Source organism: Callorhinchus milii, unplaced genomic scaffold, assembly GCF_018977255.1.
Source record: "Callorhinchus milii isolate IMCB2004 unplaced genomic scaffold, IMCB_Cmil_1.0 Scaffold45, whole genome shotgun sequence".
Taxonomy (NCBI): domain Eukaryota; kingdom Metazoa; phylum Chordata; class Chondrichthyes; order Chimaeriformes; family Callorhinchidae; genus Callorhinchus; species Callorhinchus milii.
Window position 1 is genome coordinate 174306 of NW_024704786.1, and position 15360 is coordinate 189665.

The 15360-nt window shown below is 50.5% G+C and overlaps 1 protein-coding gene across 3 annotated transcripts in view; it reads left to right on the plus strand.

Moving 5' to 3' along the window:
- Positions 1-5495, plus strand: part of sipa1l3 (signal-induced proliferation-associated 1 like 3) — a 99287-nt gene extending 93792 nt beyond the window's left edge. For all 3 annotated transcript variants that reach the window (XM_042345419.1, XM_042345418.1, XM_042345420.1), the window contains 6 exons: positions 1895-2063; positions 2547-2754; positions 3474-3620; positions 4103-4232; positions 4518-4599; positions 5137-5495. In XM_042345419.1, the coding sequence (XP_042201353.1) occupies positions 1895-2063; positions 2547-2754; positions 3474-3620; positions 4103-4232; positions 4518-4599; positions 5137-5280 (880 nt within the window). In that variant the 3' untranslated portion in view covers positions 5281-5495. The remainder of the gene's footprint in view (positions 1-1894; positions 2064-2546; positions 2755-3473; positions 3621-4102; positions 4233-4517; positions 4600-5136) is intronic.
- Positions 5496-15360: the final 9865 nt, after the last annotated feature.

Here is a 15360-nt window from a genome sequence, read left to right on the forward strand (position 1 = left end):
TGGGGAGTAAGGAAACTTGCCCAACATTTCGCCCTGACCTGACCCGCCTGGGAATCAAACCCGGGTCCTCTGGCTCGCGAGGCGAGGGGTCTAACCCCTGAGGGACTCCACATTTAACATATTAACCTTGATCTTTCTGTGGGCTGGTTGGGAAGTCATCTATTGGAACTCGGCTGAACATGTTGGGGAGGCGCAGCTGGTTCCCTGTTCACATGGAGGGAGGGTGGGACCTGAAACAAACATGCGGTGAGATTACAAGGAGCTGCCTGCAGTGAGCGAATGCTCTGGTTAAAGTGGTTACAGGTTTGGCTTCCCGAAACCCCGTTAACCAACTGCTCGTAAATCCCTGCTGGAGAAGCAGCTCGCCAGGTCTCAGAGGAATGCCTGAGTTACTAGGTGGGAAGTGGTGCAGAGCGAGCTCTCAACCCGAGAGATAATCGCAAACAGCCTCGCTTGCCGAAATCTCAGCGTTTCAGTTACCGTACTCTCACTCGCTTTTCCTCCCACAAGGGTAGGGGGGGAATGCGGAACGCACCACCCCACGTGGCAGCAGGTGGGGAATCGATCGGGAAGTTTAAAAGGCAGATGGATAGACCATAATACTACTACTACTAATAATAATAATCCTTGCATTTGATATAGCGCTTTATCACGTCTTCGAGACGCCTCAAACAACTGTACAGTTTGCGGGTGAAATGCGGCAGTCAATTTGCGCACAGCGGTGTCCTACAAACAAGTCGCGGATTGAGTGTTTTTTAATTTATTGCGGAAGGGATTATTACCCAAGAAACCTATCTACCAATTGGCTAACAACCGGGTTCCTACTTACTGCTAGATAAACAGAGGCGCGAGTGTGTGTGTGTGTGTGTGTGTGTGGAGTAAGGAAACTTGCCTAAGGTTTCGCCCTGACCCAGCCGGGAATCGAAACCAGGTCTTGCGAGACAAGCGCTCTTAACCATTACATTACATACTCCACAAATGATGGTGATGTCTGATAAAAAGTGTGTGTGTGTGTCTCACCGTCCTGGAGCTTACACAGGTACACAGCTTGATCAACGACATGTGGGTAGCAAGTCTCTGGCAACATCAGCAGCAGCATTCCAAATCTGCTAGTGGTTTCCCTTCCGTCTGAAACCAGTTAGCCGGAGAATTGGTCTGGCATTTCGAGCCCAAACCAGATTTACAGTGCATTTGGGAGAGAGTGAGAGGGAGAGAAAGGGGAGTAGGGTGGGGGGTGAGGTTTGAGGCAGAGTCTGTATGTGAAGCACCGGCCCCAACGTCTATTCCGTGGGAAACGTATTAATGTTTTATTTTGTACAAAACCACCACTGCCTTTTGTCAACCATAAAAGGGCAGAGAGTGTGGGGCAAGTCGAGCTTTCTACAATAGTTCAGCTGTGTCTGGAACTGTGTGGAGATGGGCCTCAATTGCCCATATGGTAACGGTAACATTTTATTAACAATAATAATTCTGGCATTTGACCCGGCGCCTTATTATGTCTTCGAGACGTCTCAAAGCGCTTCACAGGATGCACTGTAACGTGTGGTGACTGTATATTTTGTGGGCGAAACGCGGCAGCCAATTGTTCACAACAGCGTCTCCACAAACAGCTGTGGATTGAGTGAGCAAATTATTTATTTTGAAGGGATTATTACACCCGGAAAAGTGATCCGCAAATTGATCAACAGGCGGGTTCCTACTGACTGCTGGTGAACAGAGGTGTGTGTGTCTGTGTGGCGGGGTGTGGGAGGGGGGAGAGTAAGGAAACTTGCCTTCGCCCTGACCTGACCCGTCCGGGAATGGAACCCGGGACCTGTCGCTTGCGAGGCGAGGGCTCTAACCCCTGAGCTCCAGGACTCTGACCAGTGCTCTTCATTCTGTGTGGGCTCCTCAGAAATTCCAACAGCATCGCTGCTACCAATGTCTTCGGACAACCGCGACTGCGAGCCTCGCTGCGAGACCTGAGATCTCCTCGCAGAGCTCACAAGTCAACTCTGGAAGAGGATCTGAAGAAGCTGATCGTGTTGGATTGCCCTTTGGCTGAGCCTGAGCCGGACATGCATGTGAGTATAATAATAATAATAAATAATAAATAATAATCCTTGCGTTTGACACAGCGCCTAACGAGACGTCTGAAAGCGCTTCACAGGATACGCTGTCAAGTGTAGTGACTGTGTATTTTGTGGGCCAAACACGGCAGCCAAGTCGCGCCCAGCTACGTCCCCACAAACGGTCGTGGGTTGAGCCACCAAATTATTGTTAAGATGGTTATTATATTATCTAATATAACGATATATATCTTATCAGTAATCAATTAGCCGTTTGGTGGATGGCTTTTCCGGGGTAATAATCCCTCCCTCCTCTCCCCCCCCCCCCCCCAAAAAATAATAATTTGGCCGCTCAATTCACATTGCATTTGATACAGCTTCGAGGAGTCTCAAAATATACTGTGTGCCGTGTTGTGCTGCGACAAGGGTTTGTGCCTCAATTGCCTACATTGTAAACATCCTGTTGCCTCCTTCCCCCCTCTCTCTCTCTCTCCGCAGTTCTCTCCCAGGAAGGCCCTACAGAGGACTCTCTCGGACGAAAGTATCTGCAGCGGGCGGAGGGAGCCCAGCTTCTGCAACCCCCAGATGGCAGCTCTCAACCAGGCCCTGCCCAATGATGTCATCTTCACCAGCACCTACCCTTCCCAAACCCTGCCCAGCCGACGAGCAGCCCAGCCCCCCGCAGCCCTGCCCTTGGAGAACAAACGTAGGCACAATTATTAATAATAATAATAACCTTGCATTTGACATAGCGCCTAATCACCTCATCCAGTCAACAACAACCACAGATTACACTTGAGTAGCAAGTCCCCGTCACGAAGGGAAGACCTCCCAGGTCACTGGACTGAAGGGTTCAAATTATTTTTTTTTTTGAAGGGGATTATTATCCGTCAATCGACTAACAACCGGGTTCCTACTGACTCCTGGAAAACAGAGTGTGTGTCTGTGCGTATGTGCGTCTGTGAGTGTGTGCGTCTGTGAGTGTGTGCGTCTGTGAGTGTGTGCGTCTGTGAGTGTGTGCGTCTGTGAGTGTGGGTCTCTGTGTGTGTGTGCGTCTGTGAGTGTGTCTGTGTGTGTGTGCGTCTGTGTGTAGATTAAGGAAACTTGCCCAACGTCTCGCCCTACCGGGCGGGAATCAAACCCGGGTCCTCTGGCTTGCGAGGCAAAGGGTCTAACCCCTGAGCTTACAGGGATTCCACGAATAATAGTAACTGAGTAATGGAAACCCACAGAGGTCCCGCTGTAGCTTTCTCAGAGCGGGAGCTTGAGCAGTGAGCTGACTAAACAGAGCATTGCTATTATGATCGTTAGCTTTAAACCCCGGGAATAGAGCAGCGATTTAACGGCTCCTGATTTCGGACTCGGTTGGGGATTCTTGTTTATAAACAAGGCTCTCAAAACCACCTGTGTTCTCTTTGCTCTCAGCTAATCTGTCTGCCTCGGATTTGTCCCTGACTGACGTGAGAGAGCGGCTGAGTGTGCGACCCCCCGAGCTGGGATTGATGCTTCTCCCCGACCCTGAATCCGAGCTGGAATGGGCTAATTTGGTCAGCGTTGCCAAAGCTTACGAAGGTAGGATTTCACACTGACTCGCGTTAAATCTCTCCCCCCCACCATTCGCCACATCTGTCCTTCCCCATCGTCAGGTCGTGCCTGAAGACCTTCCTCTTCCACCGTGTCTACGGTCACCTGCCCCCTCCCTGCTGCTACTCGTGTGTCCCTCTCACATTCACTATGTTCCCCTCCTCTCTCTCTCACTCACACAAACACACTCTCGCTCGCACTCTCACTATATGTTTCTCTCTCACACACGTTCAATGTTTCTCAAACACTTGTACACACTGGATGTTCATCTCTCTCTGACACACACACGCATTCTCTCTCACTCACTATATGTTCCCCTCTCACACTCTCTCTCTCTCTCGCGCGTGCACACACATATCCAGCATCCATACACAGGGAGAGAGTTCCAGATTTGACACGGGGTAAAATGGAGTCGATGTCGAGAGCCTCAGAATTCACTGATCGTCCTTTTTATTCTCTCTCTCTCGCAGTCCAGAGAGCGATTTCCCTCTTCTCGCTCAACGAAGCAGCCAGTGGCTCAGAGCTGCATCAGTGCTGCCCAGTGCACCCGCACATGAGCGTGGAGCGTAAGGGTTCCCCCCGATCGGTGCACAGCGGTGGGTAAGTACTCGCTCCTCGCAGGCCTTCAGCCTCTCTGCCCCCCCCCCCCGCCCACCCTCTGGAACTCCATCCCACAGTCCCACCGCCTCGCTCCCTCCCTCCCTCCCTCCCTCGCCTCACCTCCTTCAAGGCCTGCCTCAAGACCCTCCTCTTCGACCAACCGCGCCTTCGGTCACCCCCCTCCCCCTCCCTCCCCGCCTTCGGAATACTGTGGACCAACCTGGAGACTGTCACAGTGTTTGGGAGGTTTCTGACCGTTAAAACCCCGGCTTTTTTTTATTGCAGGGATGAGCCGGGCCTGGCGCTGACTGGGAAAGTGTATCAGCTGGAAATCCAACTGAGACAGCTTCAGGATGATCTGCTGAAGGTGAGCGCTGGGCACTGCGGGACACTGCCCTGCGTGAGGGACGCTGTACAAACACTAGTTGTTGTCGTGGCTGTCGCTGTCACCTCACTGCTACATTTTACTACTGTGCTTTCTCTTCTCTATCCCACAACTACAACTCCCCACCCACACTCCCCACACCCCCCACACCACACACACACATACCCCCTCCCCCCCCACCCCCTCCCCACACACACTCTTTCCCCCCACACACACACCCTCCCCCCACACTCACACACACAAACACCGGCCCTCCCCAACAATCGCCCTCCCCCCCCCCCCCACACACACACACACACTCACCCTCCCAATTGACCCGGCGCCTGATCACATCTTCGGACGTTTCAAAGCCCTTCACGGGACATGCTGTAAAGTGTAGTGACTACGTTTTGTGGATGAAACGCGCCGGCTGATCGTGCCCAGCAGCGTCCCCACAAACAGCCATGAAACAATAATAAATATATAATATCATTAATGATAATTAATATTAATAATGAATAAGGAATCTTCTCTCCACAGGAGAAAGAAGACAAGGTGGCCCTGCAGGCGGAGGTGGCCAACCTGCGGGTGAACAATCAGCGGCTACATGTGGAATCCCTAACAGCCACCGAACAGCTAAGGAAATTCGCTGAGATGTTCTCAAGCAGCATGGAGAGGAAATGATGGACACCCTCACTTACTCGATCGCTCCCTCCCTCCCTCCCTCCATCCCAGAGATTCTTCATTTCTTTTACGGCTCTGGAGCAGCGATAACGTCCCGAACAGGAAGTTTCACAAAGGGACGAGAGAGGGGGAGAGAGAGGGAGCAATCACCCACACACGCTCATCATCCTGCTCCTTCGAAGAGTGACTTTTAGGGGTAGTGTGTGGGTGAGAGAGAGAGTGTGAGTGTGTGGGGGTGGGGGGGGGCGGGTAGCCAAACTCACTCCCCTTCCCACTGGATGGGGGGAGGATGGGGTGGGGGGGAAGAGTGAGAAGACATCCTACCAATATTGACCAATATTGATTGGACTACCGACTGCAACTGATGGCTGTAGTCGTCACTGTGTGTGTGTGTGTGTGTGACTCCCACCCCCCCCCCTCCTCTCCTCCCCAAACCCAGCGCTCAGAGACCCCCCCCCCCCACCCCCTTTCAATCGTACAGCAGCTCAAGTGAGGTAAAGGCTCCTGTTTGCATGCAGCTCAGAGCCAGCCAGCCTTTGCATGTACCATAGAACCCTAGACATTTGCAGGAAATCAGACGGTGATGATTTGGTGCCACAGGTGCCTGTGGCTGCTCTCCCTGTGAGCTCTCACTCTCTGTGTTTAGTCCCCAGTTTGGCGGGAATGGTGGGAATGTGTCCTGGGACGAAATCCAGGCTATCGTTTGAGTTTTGCGCTGTGGAGATCTCCCCTCCAGAGCAGTGAAGGCTGGTTCTCTGTCTTTCGGAGAGCAAGCATTTGATGTGCCCAGTGACTGGTGGGTGACGGGAGCAGAATTGGACTTAAAATTGAGAGATTTTTTTCCCTTTATCTGTCTCTAAACCTGCTTGTGAGTGTCTGCCCCCCCCACCCCGCCTCGCTCGCTCGCTCGCTCACTCTACACTAACCACACCAATTAGAGAAAAGGTCTCCAAAGGTATTGACTGTCCATCATGCTGGGTGGAGACGGTGTGTGGGGCTGAGAAAGGAAAAGGAAAGCAGTATTAATCTCTCAAGCATTAACTGAGTCTGGCTCCAGGAGGTGAGGCAGTGGGTGCATTGACTTCAACAGTCTCTCGCTTAGACCAAGTATATTTTTAAGGCGGAGATTAGATCAGCAATGTTTCTTCACTTTGTCTCCCTCCCCTCCCCTCCCACCCACTCGATATCATCTCTGTGGCTCCCTCCAGTTCGATGTGACGGAACATTTTAATTGGGATTTTGTTAGAACTCTCGGTGGCGAAGGCATCAGTGTCAACAATACACCTCTGGAGTCCTCACTGCTCCTTGCATTGTGCAACCAGTCGGTAAGGTTACTGGAGAAACCCAAACAGTACTTGTGCCCAGAGCCAAATAAATATTGGATGGGTTCCCTTCACCTGTTTTTCTCTCCAGTCCTAAAGGTGTTAGCCGCCTCCTGCAGAAGGCTCTTCTGCAGTGTCCTATGTCAGCACCGGGCATCGTCCTTTATCTCGCATGGAAATAGGAGGAGCATGTTCCGCCATTCTATTCTATAAGATCATGGCTTGTCTGTACCTCAAGTCCAGTTACCTGCCTTTGCCCCATATTCCTTAATCCTCCGACCCAACAAGCATAACCCCAGTGATCGCTCTCCTTAAAGCGAGCTGTCCGTTAGGATTGCGGAGGTTTTTCACGGCTGAGCCTTAGTCCTATCTCGGCCGTGTTCACACACACACACATCCCTCCCTCCGATTGGGAGCCACCGCTGTTTCCCCCCCACTTCCCCAGCCCCACCCCACCCCCCTCTCTAGCGCAGCAACACTGAGGACAATGTCATGCCCTCTTGCCTCGCGTCACCTCCTTTAAGAACGTCAACCCTAGGGTGCCTTCCTGGTCTTTGTGGCTCCAGCTGCTCCCTGGACAAACCCACTCCCTGAGCCGTCAGGATCGAGCTCCAGGACAGGAGGGTTTCACCCCACAACCCGGCTGGTTGGGGCTCTTCCCGAATGCCAAGGGTTTCGTGCCCACACATCGCATCTCACTGAGGGCTCTGTCTCCTCAGCTTGCGATTGAGCAGAAAATCAATACTCCATCCTCAATAGTGGCAGACAGACAGACAGACAGCCAGACAGCCAGAAGATTCCTCCCTTGATAGAGAGGGTTGTGTAAGGAGGAGTGTGTGAGCGAGAGAGAGAGAGATTGAAAAGACAGAGGTTGCCTGTGGGCCAGTCGTGGAGCTGAATAAACAGTGTGAGAGAAACACTGACACACGCAGCTCCAATGCAGAAAGCTACTTTTATACAAGTCGGCACTATTGTGGGTTCTGTAATCACAATCCAATACAGACGCGTTCACACATCGGGAGGACGTCCCAAAGCACTGGACAGTCAGGGATTTGGACCCGAGCTGGGGTTCAGGTTGGGGGGGGGGGTTTAATGATCTGTATGTCACTGTACACGGAGAAATCACCTTGTGTGATACCAGAAGATGAGAGAGAGTGTGATCACCCGTCTCTTAGCGTTCAATAGGAAGTTTTGAAAAGCACTTTCTCACACAAACTAAATTATTTTCTAGCGAAATGTCCATTGTAAGATGACGGCTCAGGAAGTTTGGACCCGACGACTGTAAAAATGAAAGCCCTTTGTATACACTTATATTTGTATAAATCGTTCAAGGTTTTTGAAATCGTTTAAATCTAATCTGCGGCCGGACTGAATCCTCAACTGCCAGAGTTCCGGAATTTTCCCAACCAGGAATGCTCATTACCCCCGGCGTGAAGCCGGTGTGTGTGTGTGTGTGTGTGTGTGGTGGGGTGGGGGGCGGAAATGGATAGAAACGCATTGAATTTGTTGCTCGTTGATCCCAGGGTAATAAGGCAGCGTTCAGCCCCTGTGGCTGCAGCCTTTTCGACTCGTTGACCCGCAGAATGTGCTGTGTAATCGTTCTCCCTCAGCAACAAGTTGCGGAACAGTCACAAACAAAGCCGACATTCCAGCGTCCTGTGTCCATCGCAGATCACTCCCGAGTCTTTGTGCTCGTGGAGCTGTTTCCAGATTGTACCGGGGTTTTGGCGCAGAGGGGAGGGAGAGGGCAATCAGGAGTGAACGATAGAAACAGGGACAGCGCCCAGACCGTGCTTTATTAACGATAATAAATAAATAATAATTTGGTCACTTCAAGCCACGGCTATTTGTGGGGGACGCTGCTGTGTGCAATTGGCTGCCGCATTTCGTCCGCAAATACACAGTCGCTACACTTGGCAGTGTATCCCGTGAAGCGCTTTGAGACCTTTCGAAGACGTGATAAGGCTCTGTGTCAAATGCCAGAATTATTACTGATTATTTCCATTTTGTGCCCACAAACTACACAGTCACAACACTTTACGGTGTGTCCTGTGAAACGCTTTGAGAGGTCTCAATTGTATGACGAGGCTCTGTATCAAATGCATAGATTATTATTATTATAATTCAGCCGCTCGAGCCTGTTCCGCCATCCATTGCTGATTTGTGCCTCAACTCCAATTGCCCCATAACTTGATCCTCTGACCTGACAAAACATCCATCCAATTGTGTTTATATATCGCCTCCCACGCAGCGTAGTGTCCCAGAGCGCTAATAATCTAACAATAATAACCTTTCCATTTGACACAACTCATTATCACGTCTTCGAGACGTCTCAAAGCGCTCCACTGGACACGCTGTAAAGTGTAGTGACTGTGTGTTTTGTGAGCGAGCTATCTGCTGAGTGGCGGGAGTTAGGATCCTGTTCTTATCGACCAGATTTCCCACCAATGTTTTAAACGAGCAACGGTTAGAAAACCCAGCGAGCGCGCAGGAGTGTGTGCTGTGCTGTGACTCCGAACGCCTGTGGTCTCAGGGCTTGAGGGATGCCCTGTCATTGAGTTGGTCCTCCCCAGGCAGCGGCCAGAGCAGGAGAGCCATCAATCCAGTGGTTTAGGAACTCGAGTGCAGCTCAACGCCGAGGCATCGTGTGAAAGGGGAAGTGTATTTGTCATCTACTGTGGGTTTCAGAATTATTACACGTCCTCCCTCTCCCCTCTCCCCCGGCCCCCTCCAAATCGGCCTTTTCCCCCCAAAGCCAGAGAGAGAGTTGTGTCGATAAGCGACAACTGGAAAGTTAATGCCTTTTTTTTCCCCTGAAAACAGGTAATTTAAACCAAAAAAGCGAGATTCGAGATTATTGTCATTTGTTGTGACTGTTCCTGAACTGGACAGGGAGGGAGGGAGGGAGGGAGGGAGGGAGAGTCTGGGTGGGTGTCTCGTGTCCTGACAGCATGTGGGCTTGATCGCTTGATCAATCCATCCACACGATACCCGCTTTCGCAATGCCATGGATCAAACAGAAAGACTTTTTAACTCTTCACAGGACCGTTCTGTTCCTGCCCTCGCTGGCTCAGTCGCTGGCTCAGTCGCCGGCTCAGTCGCTGGGAGGAGGGCGGTCGCTTTGAGTGTTGTAAACGCACCATCAATGTCTTAAAGAAAAAGTTTACGCAATCTCAAAATTTTTCTCTGTAATTTTTTGTACAAAGGAAAGCGAAGAATGTTCTTAAATTGTAATGTTTTATGTGGAGCAGAGACGACACAATGTACATTTTTTCCTCTCCGTGTAGGATTGTTGACGTGATTTAAATTTTGGGGACAGATTCTGTCGTAGTATGTAATTTATCTACTTTTTTTTTCAGACAATGTTTTATAAAGACACATCCGGCTTTTTTCGAAACAAGATTTGTATTTAATTTGTGATTAACATAATTGGGCTCTTCGTCAACTTTTAAAAGAAAAAGGAAACATCTTTCACCTTTTTTGTTGTTCTTTTGATCCGGCATGTATTCGAAAGACAATTAAAAACTTTCATAAACTTGGTGGGTCTGTTTGTGAACTGATTCCCTCCACAGGACTGCGTTCACAGATCAGGTGAACCACCTCTTCGTGCTGAGCCACGTGTGATATTCTCACCCACACGCGCAGAAAAATATACACACAGTCAACTCACTTTACAGTATATTTTTGTGAAGCGCTTTGAGACGTCTCGAAGACGTGATGAGGTGCTGTATCAAATGCAAAGGCACGTTTCCTGACTCCGCACACACACGCGCCTCTGTTTACCAGCACTAAGGAACTCAGTTGTTAGTCGATTTGGGGGATCACGTTTCTGGGGGTAATCCTTCAAATCATTATTGTGATTTACTATTTTTTGGTCACTTCGATCCACGGCTGTTTGTGGGGACGCTGCTGCACACAGTCGACTGCCACGTTTCACCCACAAAATGCACAGTCACGACACTTTACAGTGTATCCTGTGAAGCGCTTTGAGACGTCTCGAAGACGTGATAAGGCGCCGGGTCAAATGTGAGGATTGTTGTCGTTGATATGGCGCCTCATCAGGTCGTCGAGACGCCTCAAAGCGCGTCACGAAATCCGCCGTAAAGTGAATGGACTGCGAGTCTCGTGCGCAGCACAGAAACTTTCATTAAACATATAAAAAGAGAGTAAACGCAGAGAAGGCCATTAAAAACAATGAAACGAGTCGGTAACTCGAGACAAAACACTAACGGTTCACAATCTGTACAAAAGGTTTGTAATTAAAGCCAGACCGGGCCTGGAAATCAGTATTTATCCAAAGCCAAAGAACATTTACATCTGTTTGAAAGGCTGTGACCTCTCTCTCTCTCTCTCTCTCCCCGCGATGCTGATCGGTAGATGGCTGCGCAGATAGTGACCACCAGGTGGCGCCCCATCATTATCCAACACAGTTCTGTACACCCAGTGATATAATAATAATAATAATAATAATCCCGGGGTTTGACCCGGCGCCTTATTACGTCGTTGAGACGTCTCAAAGCGCTTCACGGGACACGCAGTAAAGTGCAGTGACTGTGTGTGTTTTGTGGGACACACTCGGCAGCCGATTGCGCCGAGCGATGGCCCCACAAACAGCCGTGGGTTGTAGTGACTAATCTATAGCCCTTTAAATGTAAGGAAGTCATCTCGTCTTCACTGAGCTGCAGAGTCTCTCTCTCTCTCTCTCTCACTTTGTGTCTCTCCTGCCTTTCCGTTCTCCCAGTAACTCAAGCTGCGGTGCCGTATCATATATGTACCTCACTCCACACACACACGCACACGCACACGGCTCAGTTCATCAGCAGTCAGTAGGAACCCGGATGTTAGTCGATTGGGGGAATCACTTTCTGGAAATGATAATCCCTTCAAAAATAATAATAATTCGGTCACTTCAACCCACGACTATTTGTGGGGACGTCGCCGGGTGTGATCGGCTGCCGCATTTCGCCCACAAAACACAGTCACTGCACTTTACGGTATATCCTGTGAAGCGCTTTGAGACGTCTTGAAGACGTGATAAGGCGCCGTATCAAATGCCAGGATTGTTAGTGACATATTATTAGTGGTAGGCTGGTGCCTGAATGGAAGTTGCTTCGAGGTTTTCTCCGAGAAGGTTGTACGAAATGGAGGCAGAAACAAACCTGAAAGACTGGTTGGAGGATAATAAATCGTGCCATTTGATATCGCGCCTTTCACGTCAGGAGGGGCATCTCAAAACGCTTCACAGGATTCATTCTGAAAGAACATTGCAGCCAATTTGCCCACAGCAACATCCCACAAACAGCTATGAAGTCAATGACTGATTTTATCTGGGGAGGGGGGAATTGTCGGGAAGGACACTGGGAGAGAGAGGGGGAAACCCCTGTCTCATCCCCCACCCCACTCTACCCCCCCCCCCACCGTCCCCCCACCCTGGAACATCAGCCTGGTCTGTGCGCTCAGACGTGTGTGTGTTTGTGTTTGCGGTGGAGGGACTTGAATCAAATCAAATTTAAAAATATGTTATTTAGGTAAGAGCGCGAGGGGGGGGGGGGGGGGGGGAGAGGGGAGAGTGAGGGAGGAGAGTAGAGTGGGATGGGAGAGAGAGAGGTGGGGGGAGAGGAGGAGGGAGGCGAGAGGCGAGGGGTGGGGGGTGGTGGAGGAGGGGGGTGGTAGGGGGAGGGGAGCGAGGGAAGAGAAAATTGAAGTGATGAGAAAAAGCTGGGCTGGAAAACTGCCTTTCATTAAAAACTGCGGGCAGAGTCCGGTCCATTTTGTGCAGCGTTGGTGTATGAAAGAATGTAATTAAATTCCGAAAGCGATGCCCCTGCCTCCATTTTCATATTGAATTTGGAAATAATGTCACTCTCCATCAATCATTGATGCTTCAGTGTTGAACCTGCAAGCGGCTGCCATGACAACTGCTTCCCACTGTGAACAAACCATTTGTATCGTCTCGCAACGAGCGTGAGCTGTGAGCTATTTAATTTAGTTGCTTCTGCCCCGCCACCATCTCTCTTTTCCCTCGCTCTCCCTCACCCCCCCACCCCCATCTCCGCAATCTCCCCTCTCCCCCTCTCCCAGACGCGCGCACACACACACACACACACACACGCACGACTCCCCTCAAATCTCTCCGTCGAGTTTCTGTCAGCGGAAACACCCCGTAAAAGCCATTATAATGAATTTTTCACGGAGCTATAAATAAACACAGTGTCAGCTCTGCGCTCTCTGCACACCCCCACCCCCCCCGCCCCCACTCTCTCTCTCGCCCTCTCACTGCATTTCCGTATGCAAAGCTATCAAATTATTATTATTATAATAACAATAATAATCCTTCTGCTCGATGCAGAACCTGTCATGTCAGGGAAGCTTCAAAGTGCTTCACAGGCAATTGCCATCAATCCAAGTGGCCGTTGTTTGATAGACATTGTTTTTTACACAGCATTGTTTCACAAACAGTAGTAATAATAATAATAATCCATACATTTGATATAGCGCCTTATCGCGTCGTCGAAAAGCAATTCTCATGTTCTTATGTTCAAAGCACTTCGCAGGATACACCGTAAAGTGTAGTGACTGTATTTTGGGGGTGAAACACGGCAGCCGATTGCGCCCAGCGACGTCCCGACAAATAGTGTGGATTGGGCGACCAAATTATTATTTTTTTTTGAAGGGATTATTAACCCCAGAAAGTGTTCCACCAATCGACTAACAACCGGATTCCTATTTACTGCTGATAGACAGAGTATGTGTGGGGTGGGGTGTGGTGGGGTGGAGTGGGGTTGGGTTGGTGGAGTAGGGTGGGGGAGAGGGAAACTTGCCTAAGGTTAGAACCCTCTTGTTTGCGAGGCGAGAGGTCTAACCCCTGTGCTACAGGACACATAAATCACTATAATCTCTTCTTTTGGCTTTTAACCCAACCACCACCCCTCCCTCACCTCCACCCCCAACACACGCAGACACACACAGACACACACACACGGATACACTACCCTTCCCTCCCTCCCTCCCTCCTTTGAACTGAAAGTCTTTTGTTGAGCTTCTGAATCAAACACAAATCTCCCCGTTATAATACTGCAGATTTGTGTTCGAATCAAGGGGCTGGAATGGGTTAACAACGCACACACAAGACTGATGAGAAGCCATTCGTTTAACACCCTGCTTCCCCCACGTAATATTCTGCTTCTTTCCCCTTCCCCCCCCCCTTTTCCCCCATCTCTCCCCCTTTTATATCAATTAAAATTCTCACAGGTCGCCATTACCAACCAACTTAACCCCATCACCTCACACCACCCATCGCTCGTGTGGCCACAGTAAGGAAGGGAGGGGAAGGGAGAGAGGGGGCGGGGAGGGAGTGTGGGGGGTAATGGGGTGAAATGTTTGTCCAACATTCCCCAACCCCCATTTCCCCCCCACCACCCGATTCCCCGCTCCCCACTTCTCTCCGCAAAGATATATAGGCTCCTTAGAGGAATTCCATCCATCGTGAAATCAATTTGCAATGTCCCGGAATGCTAATATTCCCATCTATTTCCCCAAGGACTTGGATCCCTGATCAACAGTAGGAGCTGATGGTGAGAATATGCTAACAAGATTTGCTCACAGACTGTCACAGCAAGTCTTGGAGGAATAGTAAGCAGCTTTCCCCGAGTCCTCTAAACCAAATTAACCCCCAACAGTCTCTCTCACTCTGTCTCTTGCTTTATTGTTTGATTTGTGGAGTCTCTCCCTGTAGCTCAGGGGTTAGACCCCTCGCCTCGCAAGCCACAGCCCCTGTAGCTCAGGGGTTAAACCCCTCGCCTCGCAAGCCACAGCCCCTGTAGCTCAGGGATTAGACCCCTCGCCTCGCAAGCCACAGACAGGCGTGTGTGTGTGTGTGTGTGCGTGTGTGTGTGGAGGGGGGCGCAGGGGGTAGTAATGAAACTTGCCCAACCTTTCGTCATGACCCGGGAATGGCACTCGGCTCCTCTCGCTCACCCTGGAAACGGGAGGCAAAGTCGTGCATCCTCCGCAAAGTGATATTAAAATCCAATATTTATTCTCAAAGTGGCCATCACACCTAATGGTAAAGAGTCACATCACCTTATATTATGACACGAGTACATCAAAACACGGCAGCAATCAACACAGCACCAATACATTCGCTCTCCAGCTCTTCTGACTTCAACCAGCAGAGTGTTGGGTGGCAATTACATCTGACGTCTCAAAGCGCTTCATGGGACACACTGTAAAGTGTAGTGACTGTGTGTTTTGTGGGCGAAACGTGGCAGCCGATCGCGCCCAGCGACGTCCCCACGAACAGCCGTGGGTCGAAGTGACCAAATTATTATTATTATTATTTATGTGGAAGGGATTATTGCCCCCGGAAAGTGATCCCCCGATCAACTGATAAGCGGGTTCCTACTGACTGCTGGGGACACCCGTGTGTGTGTGGGGGGGGAAGGAGGTGGGGGGGCGGGGGAGTAAGGAAATTTGCCCAACCTTTCGCCCTGACCTGACCCACCTGGGAATGGAACTCGGTCCTCTGGGCTCACGAGGTGAGGGGTCTAACCCCTGAGCTACGGGAGACTCAACAGGTTGGGTTTCCACGGGTGTTAAGAGGCGCCAAAAAAAAAGAAACGCCTCTTAATTGCAAGAAAAGAAACCCTCCCACCCCCCCCCCCCCCCCCACCTCCCACCTCAGCCCTCGACCTTACCTCAGCTCGAGACCCACCCAACACTCTGCGGTTTTAGGCAGTGGAGCTTTGCGGCGAAAGAA